General features: G+C 35.8%; 1 protein-coding gene across 2 annotated transcripts in view; it reads right to left on the minus strand.

The window, feature by feature from the left end:
* UNC13C (unc-13 homolog C) overlaps nt 1-23972 on the minus strand; it is a 716794-nt gene that overhangs the window by 410187 nt on the left and 282635 nt on the right. For both annotated transcript variants that reach the window (XM_043984190.1, XM_043984189.1), the window contains exons 9-10: nt 10371-10598; nt 4742-4883 (exon numbers count right to left, since the gene is read on the minus strand). In XM_043984190.1, the coding sequence (XP_043840125.1) occupies nt 4742-4883; nt 10371-10598 (370 nt within the window). The remainder of the gene's footprint in view (nt 1-4741; nt 4884-10370; nt 10599-23972) is intronic.

The raw sequence follows: 23972 nt of genomic DNA on the forward strand, positions 1-23972 counted from the left end.
CAAACATTCTTATTTCCTTCTACCCTGGCCCAATTATAACTTAGCATTTCAATAGTACTTCACAGTTACATAGTCCCTCTGTATCATGTGATATTTTTGGCTTGATAAACATATTACTGCTGTGTTTAGTCCGGAGTTTGTCATGGATGACAGTGGATGAAATGTGAGGAGATCTTGGGTTTGTCTTGCCTGGAGCAACCTAGAAACCCAAGCATACCCCTAATAACCCAGGACAGGATTTCTAGATTAGTGTTTTTTTTTTTAGGACTGGAATAGGTTGCCAGTAACACGAGTGTGTTTGAGAAAAAAAATATTTTAAAATAACCCAACATGAATTAATTTCCTCTGCTTAAAGAAGAAACCCCTTGGAATGAGAGAGATAAATTTGTTATATCCCATGTCATTTTATAGGGAAAATGAACACCTACATCAATAGATCAGTTATGAAAGTAACTTAAGTTTTTGTGATCATTACAATGCCCTAGAATTTACAAAAAGATATGACAAAAAGTTAAGCAAGTTAAGAGATAATAATGGCATCCATTGGGAATATCCTAGTTAGAAAAAAATGCAAATATGCAAAGGATATGTGACTTATTTAGAGGTGAAATCCTGAAATGAGATCTCATTCCACCAACTTTAGACTGATTCTAACTTAACAACAGGTCCTAATCAGTTAAACACACACAGTGGTTTAGCTGAGGGTTGTAAGGTTCAGGGGTGTGATCTTAATTCAGGTTTTCCTGGGTTTAAGTTCATCACTCTCTCCATGCACTTTCTCCAACTAGATCATGTTGCTAGCGGAATGAGTGAAATGATTCTCTCTCAAGATTTTCTTATAACTCAGAGACAGTGATCACAATGAAAAAGAAAATGAAAATAAAACTTGCAAAAATAAGTATGATTTTAGTAACTCTCTGGATAATTTCCATAAGGGAAACCAAATAAAACACTAACATTTTAAACCAGAGACTTTTTTCTTGCATATCTGTTTTATCTACAGGATTCTACATGGATGACAGGGTACCACTGTTTTAAATTGGAATTCCCGCTGCTTTGTTGAACTATATAAAAAGTACATAAAGTATAATATATATACTAAATAAAAACTGTATATATATACTATATAAAAACTATATAAAGAATGCCACTGAAATTGTACAAAATGGGGTACATAGGCAATGTCAATATAATTTAGAACCCTTTAGTAAAAAGAAAACAAAAACACAGTGGCATCCATCTCAACCAAGATACACAGACACAAATTATTCATATTTTCACTATTTATTCCCATAAAAATCATCTAAAGAATGGGGATGGGATAAAGGGTTGAATCTAAGACTTTGACTAAGTAGAAACTCTTCCCTTTCCTAATTGAGATGATTTGGCAATCTTATTCATTTTTATTTTTCTACTTAACTGCAAGGAATGATTTTTAATATTCTTTCCAACTCACCCAGAGAGGAATTGGTCTAGTAAATTCCAGTATTGCCTCACTTGTGCCTTTCCCACACCTAGACTACTTCAGAGCTGTAAATAGCAATTCTGTAGCCTAGGGGAAGCAAAAGGAATGAGAAGCAGCTTGGCAGGAAAGCAGGGGAAAGAAAATATCTTCCCAAATATCAGGCACCAGGAAAAAACAAGAAGAAGAAGAAAAAAAACCCTTGTTCTTCCAAATTATAGCTCTGGTTTAGTTCAATCCCACATGGTGAAACTGAATTCAGTCTTAATTGGGGCGGGGGGGGGGGGGGGAGCCCACGAAGTTTGGATAAACCCTAAGGAAGATCGGTATGGACTTTTCCATCCATAGTAGATTTTCATATGTCTTCCATACCATACATTATCAGAGGATAAGCAATAACTCAATAGGACAAAAGTTGATTATGAATATGCACATGCAAGGGGAGTCTAATTTATACTATACTACTTTACATAGGTCTGTACTTCCAAAATGAAGCTTCTAGGTGTGGGAGAATGAAGTGACATTTTTTTCCTGGGTGTTTAGAACTTTATCATCATAAGGAATACAGGCAAAATACTACAAGTAATAAAGAATTGTTAATATAGCTGCAAGAGTCAACAATATTTAACTGAGGACTAAAAATAAAAGACAGCAAAAGACAAGACCTACCCTTCAACTACTTACAGAGTAATGAAAGTAACAAGAGAAACAAACAAACAAAAACAACAACAACAAAGATTTTCAGGAATGCATAGCAAAAAGCTAAGACGAAATACACAAGTGAGAATCATGAAAGAAAAACACATGTAACAACCATGAATGCTAAAAGATAGCTACAGTAACTGTAATGGTAGTCATGAGTAGTTTCATGAAAGAGACAAGAATAATCTCTGGGGGTGAGTAGTGGGTATGGTGGATGGATATAGGCATAGAAAGGAGAAAGCTAGATATAAGCCGGAAATAGTAAACAGGTCATCTAGACTTGTGTGAAGGATATGAGCCATGAGAAACAGTTTTTGTAGAGTCTTAAATCTATGATGAACATTTTCTTTTTCTGTTCTCCCTAATATGTTACTGGTAGTCATTTTTTTAAATATTCTTTTCAGCAAAGGAACAGAGTAAAGAACCCTTGAGAAAAATTATTCCAGCTGCTGGCCGTAGGAGCATTACAAGATAAGTTATATTTAAGAAAGAATTCTCTAACAAAAACCTTCTGTGAATTTAATAGGTTACAGAGAAACTGGACAATCTCTTTTCAGAGATGATTAAAAACAATCTAGACATCTCCTCAGTCTATGTTGGTGCAGGTGTGGGTCAGCTGGATGTGATGGAAAGGCTGACTTCCTGAGGTACCTTTCATTCTCAAGACTCTTTGGGAACACATTCTTCTCCATTACTTTCATGCAAAGGCTGCATAGAGGCATACTTCCAATGTGAGAGCGGGAGAGTGAGGGGGAGAAGGAAAGGGAGAGAAAGAAATTGAAAGAGAAGGGGAGAGGAAGAGGGAGTTCCTCTGATGATTCTAAGCTGAATCACAAACTCTGACCTTGACCAGATAAACAAGATTGATCTGAATTGCTCACCTTTATGTAGTTCTCTGTCAGTGGAGTGCTGGATTATTTGCCATGAACACATTCTATTGCCTTTTTTAAAAAACTGTGTTTTTAATTCTGTGGTTTTTAAGAGTGGATATTAGTCCAAGGAAGAGTGCAAAGGTTGTAGCTTTTAAAAAGTTATTTCAGTTGCTAGTAGAAATACTGCAGATGTTGGGGGAGGGAAGCCAAGTGTTTCAAGGAACATTCAAACCCACAATGAAATAGAATCAGTCACATCAAAACTCAAAGTGAAGTGAGAAACCAACACCAAAAACTGAACAGCCTATTTAAACTTAAAGCAAGCAAATCCATTCAGAGGAACCTAGCGGCTGGGCTTCGAAGTGGGAAAAACAGTGAGAATCAGAAAACAACAACAATAATAACCATTTCTATGAAGAAAAAAGAAACTTGTCAAGGGAGTAAAGCAATACAAGGACTGGAGTACTAAAAAACTGACAAAAATCACTTTTTAAATTCAAGACTACACCACAAACGACTGTTGAAAGAAGAAGTCTCTAAGATCTGCATATTTTTATCAGATTGTTAAACATTCACTTCTGAACATGTTTGGGGGACTTTTAAAATTTCCTGTAGTCATAGAAATCTTGACCCCACCAAGGGAATGATGAAATCTGATGAATATATCGATGTGTTGATGTAGTTCCCATCTCTAGATCAGAAAGTGGTTCTGGTAACTCCATGGCATGAAGGAGGGCAGGTAAAGGGTAAAGTATTATGGAGTAATAATGGGAGTGAAAACAGAGAGGGAGGAAAAGGATTAACAAGGTGTCACCAATAGGAACAAGTATAGCTTCACTGGAGCTCTCTGTCTGTCTGTCGGTCTCTGTCTCTGTCTCTGTCTGTCTTTCTCTGTCTCTGTCTGTCTGTCTCTTTGTCTCTCTCTCCAGTTCCCTCTTTGAATTCCCAACTCCACACAGTATAATAAAAACTTGACATCTTTTCTCAGGCAAGAATATGAGTAAAAACTATAAAACTGAGAATGGCCAGTGAGAATCAAAGACCTAATAACATCAGCACCACTTTCTGACTCTCAGAAGACTGCTCCACACAGTAGCATAACTTTGCAACATGCCACAAAAAGGTAAGGAATCTTAGGTAAGGGCTGGAGAAAAGCATTTTTCAATTCCCTAGGAGCTCCAATAGCCTATTTATTATATGGAAGGCTAGATTTAGAAATATGGACAGTACAGAAATATGTAAAACAACCAATGTGATATGTAGTTTCATGAAGAAGAATTAAACAAAAACTGTCAAAATCTTGTGTACACAATGCTACATGTAAAACACGTTTGTCACAGAGGTAGGAAATACTACATATTAGGGTTTTTTTTTAAGCTGTTAGAATTATATGATTGAATGCATACAGCAATTCATTTAATTATTTTACTTTGGTCCAGTTTATTGATGTATCCTGCAGGGTTATCCAAGTTTTGGACCACATAATATCCTAAAATTCCCTATAAATATTATCATATCACACTTTTACAAATTAAAAAAAATCTTTACTTATTACAGCTAAAATTTTTGTATCAGGAAACCAACAAAATAAGTTCCTATTACTATTTTTACTGAGTACTTTTAAAAAGAAAATGAATTTTTTTGTCTTCTGTCTTTGTCTAATTTGTGCCCTCCAAAATAATTTTGTTTCATATTGCATACTCACAAATAAAATTTTTCATCCCAGACTGGATTTAAGTTTCCAAAAATAGTTTTGGTTCTTCTCTTGTTCTTCCCAACTTGAACTGTAACATATGGATCACTTGATCCTGTTTTGTCCTTAGCCTGTAAGCCTTGGGCAGAAACCACTGAAATGAAACCAAAATGAAGGCCTTTTACTATTAAGAAATTCAGAGGATTATGACAACACACAGTATCCCAACGATTCACTGAAAAGAAGAATGTAGGTACATGGAGGCTTGTAAAATGGCTATTTAGCTAGACGTAGTTATCCTGTTGTACTCCCTTATTTTATTTCTAAGTAATGTTACTTACCCTAGAACACAGTATAGCTTCATCTATTCAAAGGATAGATGAAGAAGAACCAGGTGGTGCCCCACTGGTTTTTCAAACTCAATACATTTCCTAAACCCATTTTTCTTTCTGGCTTTACTATTTTGGGTTAGTGTTCCAACTATTCACTTAGTCTCATATTGGAAACAACATTGTCATTGACTGTTCACTATCCTGTTCACTATCCCTCACTTCTCATATCCAGGTGGTTTACCAAATCCTCCCTCGTGTGTCTCACTGTCCATTCCTTCCTCTCTTCCCCACTATTACCACCATAGTGTAAGCCCTTATTACATCCTGAATATGCTATTACCATAAACTCCCATTTGGTCTTCCATTCTACTTTTTCTTTCCATTCCAATTTTTCCTCTCTATTCCTCTCAAACTGATCTTGTTCAAGTACATATCTGATCACATCACTTATCAACTCAAAATTCTTCATTGATACCCAATCTCATACTCCAAATTAAAATGCCTTCGCAGCAAATTCCTAATTTGGCCTCAAATCCAAAGGGATTTATAGTTCTTCCATTTGGGAAAGGAGTGGGCTTAATAACAGCTGTCTATCTTTAATTAGCTATAGGAGTAAAATTTAGATGGCTTGTAGACTTCATTTAGAGCTTATAACCTTATAAGGAGAAAAAGTTCTAGATATCTGAAACCACAATATGGACCCAATGAAGCACTCACAAGTGACACCAATACTCAAGATCACCATAATATCCATGAAGTCCCCATTAGCCTAGGCCTTGCCACCTAAATATTTTCAGGCTTTCCATCAAGCATAATTTCACAGGTTTTCTTACCTGTAGCAATTACTTCACAGGTTTGTTATGAGTCCAAAGAGATAATATGAGCAAAGCACTTTGCAAACCTGAAATCACTATATAAAGATTAGCTATAACATAGCGATAATGATCATAATAATTAATATTATTAATTTCATTATTTTCTATGAAAATCCATGGCTTTCAACTCCTTCCAATGTGATGGCAATGATAAACAGGGAACTAAATCTAACTCAAGAGATGTACAGAGCAGTATTTTAAATAAGAAATCAGTGTGTGGTTTTTTCCATATATATATATATATATATATAAAAAAAGAAAAAGCTATCTCTGGATTCTAAATTTGATCCAATTGTTATTAGTTCAGTGAAAACCTTAATAATAAAGTAAATGTGTATTATTACAACTAATGATCAACAAGTTAATATATAACATTGACTTGAAGGGGCTATTTAATATTCAGAATATTCCAGAATACAATGACCTCCTTTCCCTTGAGCCAGTTTAATTTACTCAGTCAAAACAAATTCATGAACTCAATGGTTCATGCATATCTCAAGTGAGTGGTTAATAGTAAACATTAGAAATCTCCTCTGGCAAGGCTTGCTATTAGTCTCTTGTTGTGCATCACCTATACATGCTTATGTCAACCCTGCCTCTATAGATGTATATATAGGAAAAAATATTTTAACATAGAATATGCAAGGAATTCTCTCTCTTTTTTTATAGGTCGTCTTATGAGTCTTGGCATCTTCCTTATAAGAAAAATCAGAGTACATTGCAGCAAAATGGAAGGATGGCTCATAGGTTTTCCTTGGCATGGTTGCCTTGGCCCTGTGCCCAGTGGCAACAAGGAATGTTCCATAGGGCATCTGGTCATCTCCTATTGCAGTATTCCTAAGTATATGCAAAAAGACCACCATGAAAATAATTGCTGCCTATCGTATGACATGTTGCAGAGGATTCAGAGATAAAAAAATTCTAAAAACAACTTTCCAAAATGCTTGATTTTCAGGGGCTTCTACCTTTATGTAGAAAAATAGGAAAAATAAGGAATTTGAAAAAATGTAATAAAATGTGGATCAGGAATAAGTAATGAGAAGGGCCAGACTTGTAGACTACAATAAGTCTTGTGGCTATATGGTCCACGACAAATATTTCTATCAAGAGGGAGAGTTAGAAGGTATAAGGTATTCAATGAGTATTGAATAAAATCACTAAAAAATAAAATTAATATTATTTTAGGAGATAGGAAATGACTCATTATAATTGGGAATCATACCAGAATCATATATATATATATATATATATATAGTCAGACCACTGACTTGGTTCAAAGATAAAAAATTAATACAAAGATAGATCAATAAAAAATGAGAAAAATATGTGGCAAGCAATTAAAACAATGTCATTTTCAGGTATTATAATAAGCTCCTGATACAAAAAATGGATATTAATAGAAAACAGGCAGATTTTCACAGATGATATTTCACAGTAGTTCTTTTGTTGTCAGTTATTTCAGTCATGTCTGACTCTTCATGACCCCATTTGGGGTTTTCTTCCAAAGAGATTGGAGGGGTTCACAGTTTCCTTCTCCATTTCATTTTACAGATGAGGAAACTGAGGCAAGCAGGATTAAGTGACTTTTGTCCAGTCACATAGCTAATAAGTGGCTCAGGCTGGATTTGAAGATGAGCCTTCCTGATTCCAAGCCCAGTGCTCTCTATCCATTGTACCATCTAAGCTTCATTATCTTTGACATTACACAACTGACAGAAAGATGTAGAGAATGCAAGATCCCACTGTGCTTATTGTGAATTGGTGATATAAAAAAGGAATTTTCTTTAGAGGAGCACATTAAAGGCTCTCTTTTAATAAAATGTCAAAATATATCAAACTTACACAAGGGTCTTTGCAAGATATGAAAAAAGAAGTAACATTGATGCAAATATAAGAGGAAGCATTCAAAAAGGAGAGCTGTATTTCTCTAATAGTATCTGCCATTATCACAGTATGTACACAGTACACAATCCATACTGAAAAGTTTCTCTATGGTTGTGGATCCCTCCCAAAACTTCTGTATGTGGGTGACAGTGTGCTTGTTATATCAAGTCTTAGAATATTTCAGAGCCTCCTGTGTAAGATTTGGAAACATTCAAAGGATTTTGGTCTAACCATACACATATGAAAACTATCACAGGGTTGAAGAATTCCTATTGTCCAGATTATGGCATGTTGTTAGCTGGTTTGACCTGTGGGAATTATCTATCAGTACGTATGTCTTGCACTGACACTAAAAATGGACAATGGGTTGGGCCTAGAATTGAATAGGAGGAGGAGAGAGGATTGGATTGCCTTTGGGGAATTGCAAATTTCCATCAATGCTCCTAAACTTATCCCAGAAAAGAAAGGCCCAACTTTGCTATCTTAATATCTATTAGTGTTCTAAGGTAAAAAGTCATTGACCACTAGTATCTCTAAGGAACTAAATTTGAGAATCACCCAGAAGGCAACATAAAGGTGAGTGGTAGAAATTGCTAGGTGACAACACATAACAAATGTTGTTGAGCTGTTTTTCAATTGTGTTCAACTCTTCATGACCCCATTTGGAGTTTTCTTGACAAAGATACTAGAGTATTTTTCACTTCTTTCTCCAGCTCATTTTACAGATGAGGAAATTGAGGCAAATAGGGTTAACTGACTTGTCCAAGGTCACACAGTTAGTGTCTAAGGCCAGATTTATACTTAAAATGAAAATGAGTCTTCTTGAATGCAAACCCACCTAGCTGGCCCAATATAGCAAATAAGGAACTACAAAGAACTAGTGTACAATATATCATAAAAATGATAATAAAAATGATGGAATAGTTAAGGATTTTCATCCTTCTTATATCAGGAAATTTCAACAAAGTACTCCCCAGGGGTAGCTAGGTTGTGCAATGGATAGATCACCAACCCTGGAGTCAGGAGGACCTGAGTTCAAATCTGTCCTCAGACATGGATAAGAGTAACTACAAGATATTCAGGCATGGATCAGTCTATCATTTCAGGGAATATGACTGATGAGATCACAAATCCATTCAAGTTTTTATTAATAAGGTAGTGAATTAAAGGGGAATGGTGGACAGTGCACTGAAAAAGGAGTTAAAAGATTTGCATTCAACCTCCAGCTCTGAACCTAATTATCTATATGACATTCAGCAAAATTTAATTTCTCTGGGCCAATTTTTATAATATGTAAATGAGGGACCCAATGGTCACTAAAACCTCTTTCCAGCTCTAACTCTTATGATTCTCCTATATCTGTGAATTAAATGGCTTTGCTCTCTTTGATCAAATTAATCAGGTAAGAGCAAATCTTCATGTTATTTCCCACTATGTAAAGTCAACAGAAGTGACTCAAGAACCTTGATTAGCATTTTCAAGATGCAACAGCAGTTGTTCTTAGTGACACAGGAAAATGGAAAAGATTCTAAACAAACTCAAGAAGTAAGAACAGATAGAGAATCTTGAACTTCTATGTTCAAGTGCTACATGGAGGTGATCTTTGTTTTATCAGGAAACCCATTGAAAATATCAGTTATTCTTGCAATTTAGCAATGGCCAGCAAAAAAAAAAAAAGGTAGCATCTTTTACAATTTATCTGGTACTCAGAATAGGTAGAGGAGGATTTTTAAAATGGAAAAAAAAAGCAAATAGCCTCAAATACAAAACAGACTATCTTCAGGCCAGAGGGATAGAAAGAGTCACTTTCTTGTCTTTACATATGGTTTGTGTTAGAATTTGATAATAACAGAAAGCTTCTGTTTGATGTATTGTGCTAACCATGCATATTTTAGGTTTTAATTTTAAAACCACAGCATTTCAGAATCACAAAATGCCAGAACTCATTGTCTTTCCCCATAAACCTTCACTCTTCCTAACTTATGTATTAGAAGACAAGACTACCCTCTCAGTACCTCAGGCTCACAACCCTAGAGCCATTCTGGATTCCTCACTATCTCTTGCTTCTCTATATCCAATCTGTTGCCAAGGCCTATTAATTTTACCTTGCAATATCCCTCCGATATGCCTCCTTCTCTCCTCTGAGGGAGAGCACAGTGGCAAAATGTTCTTCCTTAATCTGGATTGTATTATTATTGCTGTTGATGTTGTTATTTGCAATAGTTTTATCTACTATAAGCTATTTTTTGTGTAATTCTAAACTTTGGGATAAAAAAAATCTCATTATGAAATAACAATAATAAAAAACTAACATTTACATAGCACTTTAAAGTTTGAAAAGTACTTTATATATATTATCTCATTTGATTCTCACAACCTATGAGATAAGTGTTTTTATTATCTCTTTTATTATCTCTATTTTACAAATGAGAAAAATTGAGGGTGACAAAGGTTAAGTCACACATCTAGTAAATTTTCAACACAGGATTTGAACTCTAGCCTTCCCAAATTCAAATAGAAAATGAGATCTATTTGATTGGATCTTCTCACCTGTGATGGTTATTTTTGCTGACCACTTAGATGTCCCATCCAACACACTCTGTTTGGCAGCTTTTGTATATTGTACAAAGTCTTCTTTGGAAACCTGGAACATTTCCTGAATCACTTCAAACACTTCTGGTCTATTTTTCTCTCTTATCTTCATCCGTTCTTTCATGGCTGTAATAATGGTCTGAGTCTTATCTTCCGCACCATGCTTAGAACTCTTCTCTGCAGCTCCTAGAATAAAGAGTTAAGCATTATCAGTATTTGGTTTTTGATGGTTGTATATCTACTTTGCTCTGCATGGTTTCTATTCCATCAAACATGACACCTTTGCATCAAGTACCCTCTGGTGTCCCATCTCCCCCCTTCCTGGTTTTGTGTGTGTGTGTGTGTGTGTGTGTGTTGCCTCCCCCCACCATTAGATTGTAAGATCCTGGAGGAGCTTTTATTAATTGTATCCCCAGTGCTTAGCATGCAGGAAGCACTCAATAAATTTTGATTGGATTGGATTGATGGTAGAAGTCATCATGGATGTATAAATAAGATGATTACCCTATTGTGAAGAGATGGGGAATATTCTTTTTTTTGACAAGGAATATTCTAACAATGTTAATGATATCATTTGAGAGAGATTATAAGATCCTCAAGGGCAGGGACTGTGTTGCACCTTTCTTTGTCTCTTCAGTACTTAGCATAATGTGTTTCTCAAAGAAGGCACTTAATCAATGTTTACTGACTGATGGAGATTTATGACCCTCACATCAGTCACATAGTAAAAGTAACAGATAACTGGTTGACAATAGGTCACTTGCTGTATTTGTATCCATTTAATACTTGATATTGTGAGAGTTCAAGGTTGGTACCCAGGTCATTGGGTGTATGCCAGCATTTATGGAAAAAATATGGATAACAGTTATGCAGGATGGGGTGGCATAAGTAGGTTTTGTCTATACAGATGTCAATGAAATAATAGAGACAATGAAGTACAGAGATATGAGAGGGCAACATGATGCAATGGAAAGAGTAACAGCCTAGGACTCAGGAAACTCAAAAGCATAACCAACTTGCCTTAGAATCCAGAATCATTTGCTTTCTTGGAGATTCAGCATAAGTGCCAGATTTTTCACAAGGTCCCTCTCTCCTTGAATTTTTTTATTATGCTTATTTCATATTTATCCTATATGAACTTATTGATGTGCCTTCTCTAATAGAAGGTAAGCTCCTTGAGAGTAAGGTTTGTCTTTGTTTTTTTAATTGCCTAACACAGTTGCTGACATATATGCAGTCTTAATAAATGTTTTTTTTTCATTGAATTATCAACCTTGAATGAGGCACTTGATCTGAGTCTCATTTCCTTTTTTCTTTTTTTTAACGTGGGGCATTGTGTGTTAAGTGACTTGCCCAGGGTCACACAGCTAGTAAGTGTCAAGTGTCCGAGGTCAGATTTGAACTCAGGTACTCCTGAATCCAGGGTCAGTGCTTTATCCACTGTGCCACCTAGCTGCCCCCAGAATTTCCTTTTTAAGGGAAGTGCCCAGGCTCCCTATGTCTACTCCTTAGTTCCTCTTTAGGCCCCACTCTTACTTCTTGACTTTTTTCTCCACCATGTCTATATGCAGGTAACTTCTCCACCCCTACCCTACTTTTCAGTTTCCTTTTATGTGTTATCTCCCTTTATTAGAGTATAAACTCCTTGAGAGAAAAGACTGTCTTTCCTTTTGCTTATATTTGTATTCCAAGCATTTGACATGGTTTCTGGAATGTTGTAAGAATTAAAATGTTTACGGCCTCAAGCACCTGGAAATTGTCAGGAATTATGCTAGGTTCTTAGGATGCAAAGGCAAAAATGAAACAGTCTTGTCCCTTAAGAAGCTTACATTCTATAGAGGGTAGAAGCATTCACAACTTATACACATATAAGATTATACAAATAAGTGGTGAAGAAAAGGGCCATCTCTTCACCAGAGACTGGAGTAAAGAAGTATGAATGAAAGATGCTATTAAGAAGTTTCGAAATGTGGAGTGGGAGAAGAGGCAGAGCAAACTGAATTTATTTTCCCAGTAAGTTTGCAAATCAAGACATCACATTCCTATTGTCTTTGGTCATCTTTGAGAAGGAAGAACAAGAAGAAGCTAAGGTTCAACTGAAAGGGTGGAGGAGGGAACCTTGAGGACAATAGTGAAGATTTAGATTATATAAAGAGTGGGCTAGGGGCATCTAGGTGGCACAGTGGATAAAGCACCAGCCCTGGATTCAGGAGGACCTGAGTTGAAATCCGGCCTCAGACACTTGACACTTACTAACTGTGTGACCCTGGGCAAATCACTTAACCACAATTGCCTCACACACACAAAAAAGTGGGCTGAGAATGATTTTGGAGAAGAAAAATGATTTCCTTCCTGCAGTGAGGTCATATGTGGCATAGGATAACCTCAATTTGTAGTGTAAATGACTTAACAAAATGGACATACCTCCACAGAGAAGGCAAGGAATTTGAGAATGAAGGACAGTTAAATATTCAACAGGGTCAATACAAGGTCAAAATCGGGAAGGCAGATCAATGTAATCATAGTAGTCTTTAGGAATAATTAGGGATGGAGGAACTGGAGGTCACAGGAATATCAAAGAATAGGTTTAGGAAAAGTGAAGCATATGGAGAGATAAATGAAAGCTATGTTAATGTTCCAAATCTCTGAATCCCAGAATTCCTTAAATAACAAGGATGGTTTCAAGACTTTAATGGAAAGTAGTAGCCTAACTTATAATATAAAACAGTACCCTGGTACATGTTCCTTCTACCACAAGGATTAATGGTACTTGTTCCTAAACTTTACCCTTATTTAAGGAAAATGTTTAAATATTTTTGAAGCTCTAGTTTTACTAGAAATAACTTTTACTTAACTATATTTTCCCCTCTATGTTAATATGTTAATGTATTTAGTGATTCAATTGCAGTCTAGCTGTGACCCATCAATGGGCTTTTCAAACTTTAAAACAAAGAAGATAAATCTTTGATTCCTTCTGGCTTCCTACTGAACATCAGATGATAGCTTTCATCATGTTTTACTTAAGACATTTTTAGGATATGGTTACCTTCAGGAACTGGAGTCCTTCCTAATGCAATAATGAACGTTTAAATTCTTTGTCATTCAAATACAAAAAAGTTCAGGATACAGGGAGTTGTAGCAGCTTCCTGAGTCTTCTGACCAGTAGATCAGGAAACATCATGACCAACACTGGCACAATATAGCTACGTTCAAATAAATCAATTCTGTATCCTCACTGAATTTTCTTCCCCAGCTGTAACTAAGCAGCCTTCTTTCATTAAACACTAAGTGTTCTATAGGTGTAACATCTCATTCCAAATTTGAATCTGAGGTGTGAGATTAGTCCTATTAAGGCCTGGCCTATTATATTTTTGTCTTTTGATGAAAGACAAAGATCAAGTTACCCCCTTTCTAAATGTAGTAACAAATGCTTGTGATTATGGCACATGAATTTTGGTTGAATAGGGATATTATCTAGGGTCAGGAATGTAATTACGCTAGGGAATTGTGAGTATCCTTTCATTTGGAAGCATCTGGAACCCATTTTGAAGCTCCAACCAGTAATTCTTACTTTTATATATATATTTCTTTTATGTATTCCATTACTATAAAATATCTCAATATGGACACCAAATGATATAAAAAACAATGAAAATTGAATATAGGGGATGGCTTAGCTCTCCTTTGTATTCTAAATACAAGAGCAGGGTTTTAATTACAATTTCTCCTCACTCCAAACCAATTGTGCCACTGCTAAAGTTCTAAATTGGCCCAACAACTCTGGAAAACAATTTGGGATCATAAAGAAGTTACTAAACTGCAAATGATCCCACTATTAGCCCTATATACCAAGGAAATCCATCATAGATGATAAAGAGGCATTTTTACAAAGTAGTAACAACAGAACCTTTTGTAGCAACAAAAAAACTAAAAATAAAGAAGGTACCCATTGACTGTAGACTGGATGAACAAATTATGGCATATGAGAATTACTGAATATTAATAAATCATAAATAATGATGAATATAAGGAATTTTAAAAGTTGGTAAAATCTAAAAAACTGATGCATAGTTTAGAAAACAGAATTAGTACAATACGCAGAAAGACTCTAATAGTGAAAATGAATACATCAATAAAGCCAATAGAATTTAGATCCAATGCAATGATCAATCAATATTGGCTCCAGAACACTAGTATTAAAAGATATTTCTTTCCTTCCTGATCATGCTCATGGGTAGTGATCTATAGCTATATAATATTGTGGTCATTGTTGTGCCCATACTAGAAATTTTCTTGAATTCTTAAAAAAAAAAAGCATGTTATCATGTTATGTGAAATAAGTTCAATAACACATTCAAATTAAACAACTGTGTCAAATATTTTTTTAAAACTGTACTTAATTTCCACAGGCAATTTGTAAATTACTATTGCCATCAGTATTATCCCTTTATGTACATATATATATATATATATATATATATATATATATACACACACACACACATAAATATATAGAGAGATATATATACGCATACACACACATACATATATATACACACACATAAATATATAAAGATATATATATGCATACACACACATGTGTATATATATATACACACACACACACACATAAATATATAGAGATATATATACGCATACACACACACATATATATATATATATATATAAGGTTTCCCATATTTCTTAGTGCCCCCCAAATTTCCAGAGGACTACATCTCTTGTATTGTAATGTAAGTCAATGGAAAAGTAGAATTCAATATCCAGACATCATATGATCATGGATTTCAAGCAACAGGCGACCTCAAAGGCCATTTTGTCTGGTGCTTTTCTTTTACAGATGAGGAAACTTGGGTCCTGAGATAAAATGAAGTGGCCAGCCACACACAAGTAATAAGTAGCAGAGCTGGCATTCAAAACCAACTTTTCTAATTCCAAATCCTTTGTTCTTTCAGCACTGCCAAAATGAATTAGAAACGAATATGCTGGTTTACTTACATGAGATCCATTTTTTTTAAAATGAGGCAATTGGGGTTAAGTGACTTGCCCAGGGTCACACAGCTAGTAAGTGTTAAGTGTCTGAGGCCGGATTTGAACTCAGGTCCTCCTGACTCCAGGGCCGGTGCTCTATCCACTCTGCCACCTAGCTGCCCCCATTTCATTTTTATACCCTTTTAGGACCTGGGTCATTGTGATTTCCACAGAGTAAATGACTGATAGATGCGTGTCTTGAGCATAGTCATATGACCAAAGGTAGCTTTTCACTGATTATTGGTAAAAAGGAAAGCTATAGGAAATTATATTAAAAAAATATGGCAAGATTCCCATCTTGGATTAAATAAGAATCTGGTGGGGCAGTTAGGTGGCACAGTGGATAGAGAACTGAGCTTGGAACCAGGAAGACTCATCTTCATGAATTTAAATCTGGCCTCAGACACTTACTAGCTGTGTGACTCTCAGCAAGTCACTTAACCCTATTTGCCTCAGTTTCTCAATTATAAAATGAGCTGGAGAACAAAATGGCAGATCACTCCAGTGTCTTTGCCAAGAAAACCCCAAAGGGGATCACAAAGAGTCATATATGACTGAAATGACTCAACAAAGTGAGTTAGGAAGAACATTTCCAGAAATACTTCTTCTACAAAACAAATTGTACATGACATTGCTTTAGATGAATGAATACCTCTGAAGAGACCACACTACTCAGTAGTGGTCTGTAGAAACCTTCTTGTATTGGGTTTTTGTTTTTTTAAAGAATGTTACAGAAGCATTGAATAGCAGAGTTCTGAGTGAACTCAGAATTCAACTGGTCTAACCCCTTATCTTAATAAGTATCTGTTCTATAATGTAACTGACAAGTGGTCATCCAGTCAACACCTGAAGACCTCTACGATTCTCTGATGCAATCATACTTTCGGATAATTCTTAATTGTCAGAAGGCCCCCCCCCCAACCTCATACCAGATTTTAAAAATCTACAACTTTACAACTTCTATCCATTTTTACTATATAAGCTACATGGGAGCAAATAAGACAAGTCCAATCTATTTTTTCACACAATGCAGTACTTCAAATCTTTGAGACTAGCTATCATGTTACCCCCCAAGTCTTCTCTTCTCTAGGCTAAAAATACACAATTCTTTCATCTGATTCTCAGATGGCAAAAGCTCAGGTCCATACACATCTAGAAACCTTCTCCAGGTGTTAATAAAAGGAAGTATAAGAAAGTGAAATTCATCTTGACAAAAAAGTGTAAAGATATTATAATCCAACAGCAAAAGAGGCAATGCAAAATAAAAATAAATTACACAGAGCTGTGGCTAAAGAAATATTGAAATGATAGGGATAGAAAAAACATCCTATACCACCTTTTGTGACATAACTCATCACATGATAAACTAAAGCCATAAGCCAGCATATGAGGAGAATGTATATATCCAGATGAAGTTTCTATGCTGCTAAAGGTCTGGCTATTGCTAGGGAGGTCATGTATGTATGAAGGGAAGGATGGTATTATTGGGATTGTGGGCATTGAGGGAGAGAAGTATGCCTCAAGGTAGTGCTACCATAGCTCTAGATTTCAATTTCCTGGGGCAAAATCTTAGAACTGGCTCTGTGGCCATCCTAGATCAACAGACAAATCAAAGTCATGGCTAACACAGAGAAATGATCAGATTCTTTTAAACTATGGTTATGTGCCTTTATTCTGTAATTAACGCCAGTTTCAATTTAAAGTGACACTGTTGAATTAGTAAAATTATTTTAATGGACCTATGAATTAAATGGTATGGGGAATTCCACAGAAGGAAACTCAATCTATCAATACTCATTTGCAATGACTGTTCCAAACTTTAGAGAGTTCCTGGATGATATTCACAGGTTAAATAACTTGCACAAAAATGACCTCATATCTGGTATGGTCACATTTGAACCCAAGTCTTCTTGACTTCTAGGCCAGCTCTCTATTCACTACCCTATGGAGTTTCTCTGACCTAATACTATTGAAAATTGCTATAAATCTGGCCATTGGCTTTAGATTTGTATCTTTCAAGAAAAAAGAGGTCATGCACACATGACTAGAAAGCAAAACTTGGCTCATATGCAGCATGTATTAAAAAAAAAGAAAAGAAAAGAAAGTACAAATGCTTAGAACCAGCCTGATGTTTAGTGCAATTAAGAGGAGCTGCATTAAAAAACGAACTACTTTTAGACAAGCAAACTCAGGAAGGGGAGGGAGGAGCAGAAGGGGGAAGGTGTAGAGAGGCTCAAATTGAAAAAAAAATTTCAAGGCGTTTATCCTTATAATTACTCCAAGTCTTTTAGAACTCTTAAAAATACTTCCTGAAACATAGTAGGTATGGAATAAATTTACATTAAATTAATAATTTAAAATTTGGAGATTTAACATGTGAAGAAATTGGAGGGGGGAAAGGTTCTTTTTTGTTTTGGAGCCTTACTTACATTTCAGTTTGACAGAAAGTAGAAAGCAACATTGCCCTACATACATGGTGGATCTCAGATCATCATATCATTCACATACTGTGTTTTTTTCTTATTTAAGGCACAATGTTTTTAAGCATCTTTTTGCTTTTTTTTCTCATTTCTTGTGAAAGGCTGTAGGTGGGTGAATGCTTGGTGTTTTCTCCCCTTTACTTTAATTGCTTCACATACAAATGATCTCATCCACTCCCCCTTTAACTTGTCTTCAAATTCTTCCAAGGAACAGAATTACAACTCCCCCATTCCCAAATTCATCCTCCCCCTCCTCCTCTTCCTCACGAAATCAAAGCAAAAAAGCCCCCACACATTTTCTTGAAAACAATAGAAGACTCCAATTCTGTCACGAGGGTGAATGTGTGTTTAAAAGAAGCAGGGTACTTAGACACTATGACCCACAAGGACATATGGTACTATCTAATCCTGTCAAATGCAAAAGAAATTATTGGCCAGTTATTGGTCCATTAACAAATCATTCATTTCAGCCAAACAAATTCAGTGTTAATAAACACTATCCTCCCTCCACAGAAAAATAAAAATAAAACAGAACAAAAATACCTTTCCCTCCCAATCACCAATGTGTTACTGTTCTAACTATTTTATGATTATATGACAAAATGTCAACAATGTTAAGGTACTTGGAAAATCATCTGAACATAAAGTAGTACAAAGCTTCAAATGCCTTTTCAATATTGTCAGCCAAAGTAATAGCTCCATCTCAAGAACTTATCACATTTCTAAAGATCATTGGTTTAAATCTGGGGTCCATGAACTACTTTAAAAAGTATTTTGATATATGAATTTTAATATAATTGGTTTGCTTGATAATCCCATGCACTTTACTTAATGCACTCAAAATCATTATTCTGAAAAGGATTCCACAACACAAAAATGGTCAAGAATGTCTGTTACTCTAGTTCTCTGACTTTTCTATGATATCCTTCATGTGGACATTCTTTCTGCTAATGAATATTACAACCCATCTGTGCTGGCCCATCCTATGTGATTTTTGTCCATGTCCTCCTGTCATCACTCAACATGTTTGAGGCCTCCCCTGATTTTATGAAAATAAAAGGATACTGATGTATTTCACACATCATCCATCAATTATCCTTACTTGTGCAGTATGACTTTTCTTTAGAGCTCATGCATTGATTTGATGACATCCTTTACAATGTTTCCCCTTTGTAATTTTGATAATTACAATTTATAATTTGCAATTTACAATTATAATAATCTGTAACTTTATAATTGGTTACAGTTTATTTCAACCCACCAGAACCCTCTTCATTGCTCTTTGAGTGATAATCAACTTGAATTTTTAGGGGATTATAGTTATGACATGTAGCCTTACAATATTATAAGTTAGAAATGATGAAAATATTTTGAAAGGGGGAAAAGTGATCAGTAAAAACCAGCCTGAATTTATAGAGATAAAATAGGTCGTGCTAGACTAACTTTACTTCCCTTATGAGGAAAGGGAAGAGAAGAAAGAGAAGAATGAAGACAGAGACAGAAACTGAACAGAGAAAACAAAGAAAAGAGAAGAAAGAGAAGAGAGACGGGAGAGATAATGTATGGGTTTCCTTGAAGAAATGAGAGAATACTGGCCTGGAGAACACTTAATATTTGTAGGACTATGAGATGGAAGAGGAATTAGATTTGTTATCTCTGGTCACAAAGAAAAAAAAAGGGGGGGTGGGGGCAATACGAGGAGGAAGATATCTAGGTTCAATCCAAGGAAAAATTGCCTAACCTGTTAAGCTATGCAGAAGTGGTGAGTTCTGCATCACTAAAAGTTCTCAAATGAAAGCTATTTGACCATTTCTTAAAGTCTTTTCTCTAAGATTCCCATTCACTTATGGATTAAGTGAATTTGATGTTGAACCTTGATTCAGGAAGCCATGAATATGAATCCTGCCTTACTGTGATCTGGAGAAAATCATTTAAACTATTTCAGCATGTTTCCTCATTGGTAAAATGAAGATAATAGCACCTGACTCACAGTTATTATCAAATGAGGTAACATATATAAATGTTACCTTGTGAAACAAAAAGTGTTATATAAATGCTAGTTGATATCATCATTATCCCTGGTATCACATTTAATGCTGAGATTTTTTTTTATTTCTTTGATATAATAATCCAGAGATTTGGGAGTCACTTTAACTGTAATCTTTGAACTCCTAAATTTCCAAAATATTGTAGGAGCATAGAAAGAGACCTTAGTAGAAGCGATCCAGTTCAATTGCTTCATTTTACAGATGAATAAAATGAGACTCAAAATAGGTGAGTTGTTCCAGGTCATATAGGTGGCAGGGCTTGGAATGATTGTTATTTTTTAAAAAGAGGACTCAGATAACTCAATGTTATGAAAAATTATAGGAATTGGGGAAAGAAATTTTATATTCCTTTTTATTAAGGAACTGTATCCTCTTTATTAGGCTGTTTTCCACCCAATAAAAGTAAATAAATAGAGCCAATTAGTATACATGATAAGTCAGCTTTCATGAAGGAGAAAGAAGTCTAGAATTTGTGGAGCAGCCTAGGTTGCATAGGCCTTGAAAGGTTTGCATATTGGGAGGAGACCTCTGAATGTCTGTTATGGGCTGCCTGAGTATTGAGTTACCAGGTGAAAATTATTACCAAAAGGGAAATAGGAGAGCAATAAGAAAATGCCTATATCATAATAATAAAATACTAATACCTGAAAAAGGTTAAGTAATTTACTTAGGATCACACAGTAAATATCTCAGGCATAATTCATACTCATATCTTCCTGACTCAAAGTCCAACACTATATCCACTTAATCCATAAGTGATTAGGAGTCTTGGAGAAAAGACCCCAAGAAATTATCATCTGGCTTTCATTTGAGGACTTCAAGTGATGCAGAACCTGCTACTTCTGTATAGCTCAATAGTTTAGGCATTTTTTTCCATGTGGCTGTACTAATATTCCTTAGTGTATTAGACACACACTCAAAAATACTCCTGAGTTCAAGGTCAACCTCTAATGAATAGTTGTAACATAAGGAAAATAATAGCCTATTTTATAGGGTTTCTGTGAAAATCAAATAAGCTAATAGTGAAAAGTGTTTTGTAAACCTTAAATGTTGCCTATTATTATTATTATTATTATTACTGTTATTAGCTGCAGCAGTAGCTGTGTGACCTTTGGAAAGTCATGTAACCTCTGCATCTCACTTTACATTTCTGTAAATCAGAGTAATTTATACCTGGTCTGCCTACTTAACAGGATTATTGAGATATCAAATGAGATTCTATATCTGAAAGCACTTTGGAAATTGCCAAATCTTATGCCAAATGCAGGTATTGTAAAAACATGATCTCTCTGGAAATCAACAGATAATATTATATTTAGGGGACTGTTCTCCATTTCCTTAGACTAATCAACCCATAACTTTCCTTAATTTTTGTCCATTTTTTAAAAAAACACTGAAGGTAACAATATTTTATTCTGGAAAATGTTATCCACACTGAGCTGAGCTAAAATTGTGTTTGAAATGTTAACAAAGCATGCAATGGAAGCAAAACTCTGAACTAGTAATTCACTGAAACAATGACTATAAAAGAGAATATTAATAATATAGTAAGGTGGCATTTCTTGCAGACTTTTTTTTTTGCAAGCATGACAATATGACAGTGCTTTTATCTTATATGTCTTCCCAGAACAGCAGAAGTCAATAGAGCCTGTTTAACATCACCATAGCATATCAATCAGATAATGATTACAATGAATAAAAAGCTTTCATTAAGGGTGTATGCTGTGTGCTGCACATTTTGCTGAGCTCTGAGAAGGGGGGCAGTCACTGCCTCTCATTTAGGGGAGAGGGTATTATATTTCATTGATATAGGAAAATGGCTATGATGAAACATCTCATACATACCATTGCAGACCTGAACCTGCTATACAATTTATAGTCTTGAGAGAGTTGTCTGGGGCAATGAGAGCTTAAGGGAATTAACCAAGGTCATGGAGCTAGTATATGCTCAGTGGGTCAAGCCTACTTTACATTTTAATGGTAGACAGGGTAAGATGGGGTGTGTGTGTGTGTCTATGTGTGTGTGTGTGTGTGTGTGTGTGTGTGTTTGTGTGTATACACATATAGAAGAACTATAGCTCAGGGAGGGAGTTAGAGTCTCAAGTTAAAAATATAGCGAGAACAACTAAAAGGCAATACTATAATAGTAATGTTGATTTGATTACATTTGTCATTGATAGGGGTTAGAAGGGCATGGGAGGTCTTTTGTCAAAGTGGGAAATGGCTGGGTGAGGAAGAGTCTTCCTGATCCAGGGAATGTTGGGTTGAGTGGCTTAGAGCAGGGCTTCTTAAACTTTTGTCACTTGAGACCCCTTGTTGCCTGAGAAATCTTTATGACCCTGGGTATATAGGATGTATATAAAACAGGCATACAAATCAAACATTTACTGCTAAATTTTTTGCGACCCCCACATTCAGTTATGCAACCCCACATAGGGTTGCAACCCACAGTTTAAGAAGCTTTGGCTTAGAGCCTTGTCCATAACATCAAAAGGAGTACTGATCATCAGGGGACATCCACCAAATGAAAGTTACTGGTTCATCCCTTGAAACTAGAGTTCAATTTCTTGCTCCAGAAAAGCAATCCCGTTTGTAAAATTTTGTACAATAAAGAATTCTTGAATACCTACTGGGTTCTGAGCACTGGGGTACTTAATAGGTTCGAAAAAATAAAGATCCTACCCTCAAGGAGCTGACAGTCAAGCAGAGGGAAAATGTGACAAGCAGAAAACTGTAACACATCATCATATTATAAACATGTTAAGGAACAGCAAAATCATGCATTATGTGAAGTTAAATGGGATAGATAATTAACAAGGAGAGGGAGAGTGATGAGAGAGGGCTTCATAAACAATATGGTATACTGTTACCTCTCACACTCTCAGCCAGTTCACACAATTTGCCCAACATAAAATGTAAAGCCATAACCAGGATGGGTTGACCAGGGTCTTTGCCCAAGAATGTTTCCTATAGAAAGTAGGATTTGAGTTAGCACTTAAAGGAATCCATGGAGATCAGTTGTTAGAGTGGAGGAGGAAGTGCAATGTAGGCATGGGGGAGAGCCAGAGAAAATCCCCAGAGTCAAGGGATCAAGTCTTTTGTTCAATAAAGAGCCAGGAAACCAGAATCACTCTAGTAAGACATGAGAAGACTGGAAAGGAAAGAGAGGGTTAGATTATAAAGGGCTTTGAATGCCAAACAGAGCATTAGATGCCACATTTCCAAGTAAACCAGAATTGTTACTTATAGTTCTGCTGAGATGCCTTATTACTCTCCCCACATTGTCAAACTGACTGCTCTCTGCTCACACTTTCTCAAAACACGCCTTCTCTGTAATAGGTAAAACTTCCTACTCAGCATGACACAGAAGATGAAGTACTGGCTGGACAATCAAAGGACCTGAGATCAAATCTCACCATTGGTGCTTAGTGCCTATGCAATCCATATCACTTCATTAGCTGGGCCCATAGTTTTCTTTCTTTTTTTTCCTTCTTTTTGTCAGTCTGTCAACATTTATTAGATACCTATGGTGTGTCAGGCACCGTGCTAACCATTCAGACCATAAAAAGAGTCAAAAACAGGCCCCTTCTCTAATTAGGGAGACAACATGCAAACAACTATTTTCAAGCAATGTACATAAAGGATAAATGGAAGCTAATCAAGAAAGAGAGGTTACCAAAATTAAGTGGGGGCTAGAGTCAGGAAAGGCTTCACGTAGAAGGTGGTATGTTAGCTGGGACTTGGAGCAAGCCAGGGGAACCAGGAGGTGGTGATGAGGAGGAGGGAAGGCATTCCTGCAAGCCCAGAGTTTTCTCATCTCCAAAGGGAGATGTCAGGAAATGAAGGGACTCAATTAAGGAGACGTAGATAGCCAGCAGCAGAGGTGGGTCTTGACCGTAGGTCTCCTGTTTCCACTGTGCCATGCTAAGTAGCTAGGCATCATCCATTTAAAAGAGATGACTTTTTTTTTTTTGGTGAGGCAA

The sequence above is a fragment of the Dromiciops gliroides genome, chromosome 2 (assembly GCF_019393635.1).
Source record: "Dromiciops gliroides isolate mDroGli1 chromosome 2, mDroGli1.pri, whole genome shotgun sequence".
Classification (NCBI taxonomy): domain Eukaryota; kingdom Metazoa; phylum Chordata; class Mammalia; order Microbiotheria; family Microbiotheriidae; genus Dromiciops; species Dromiciops gliroides.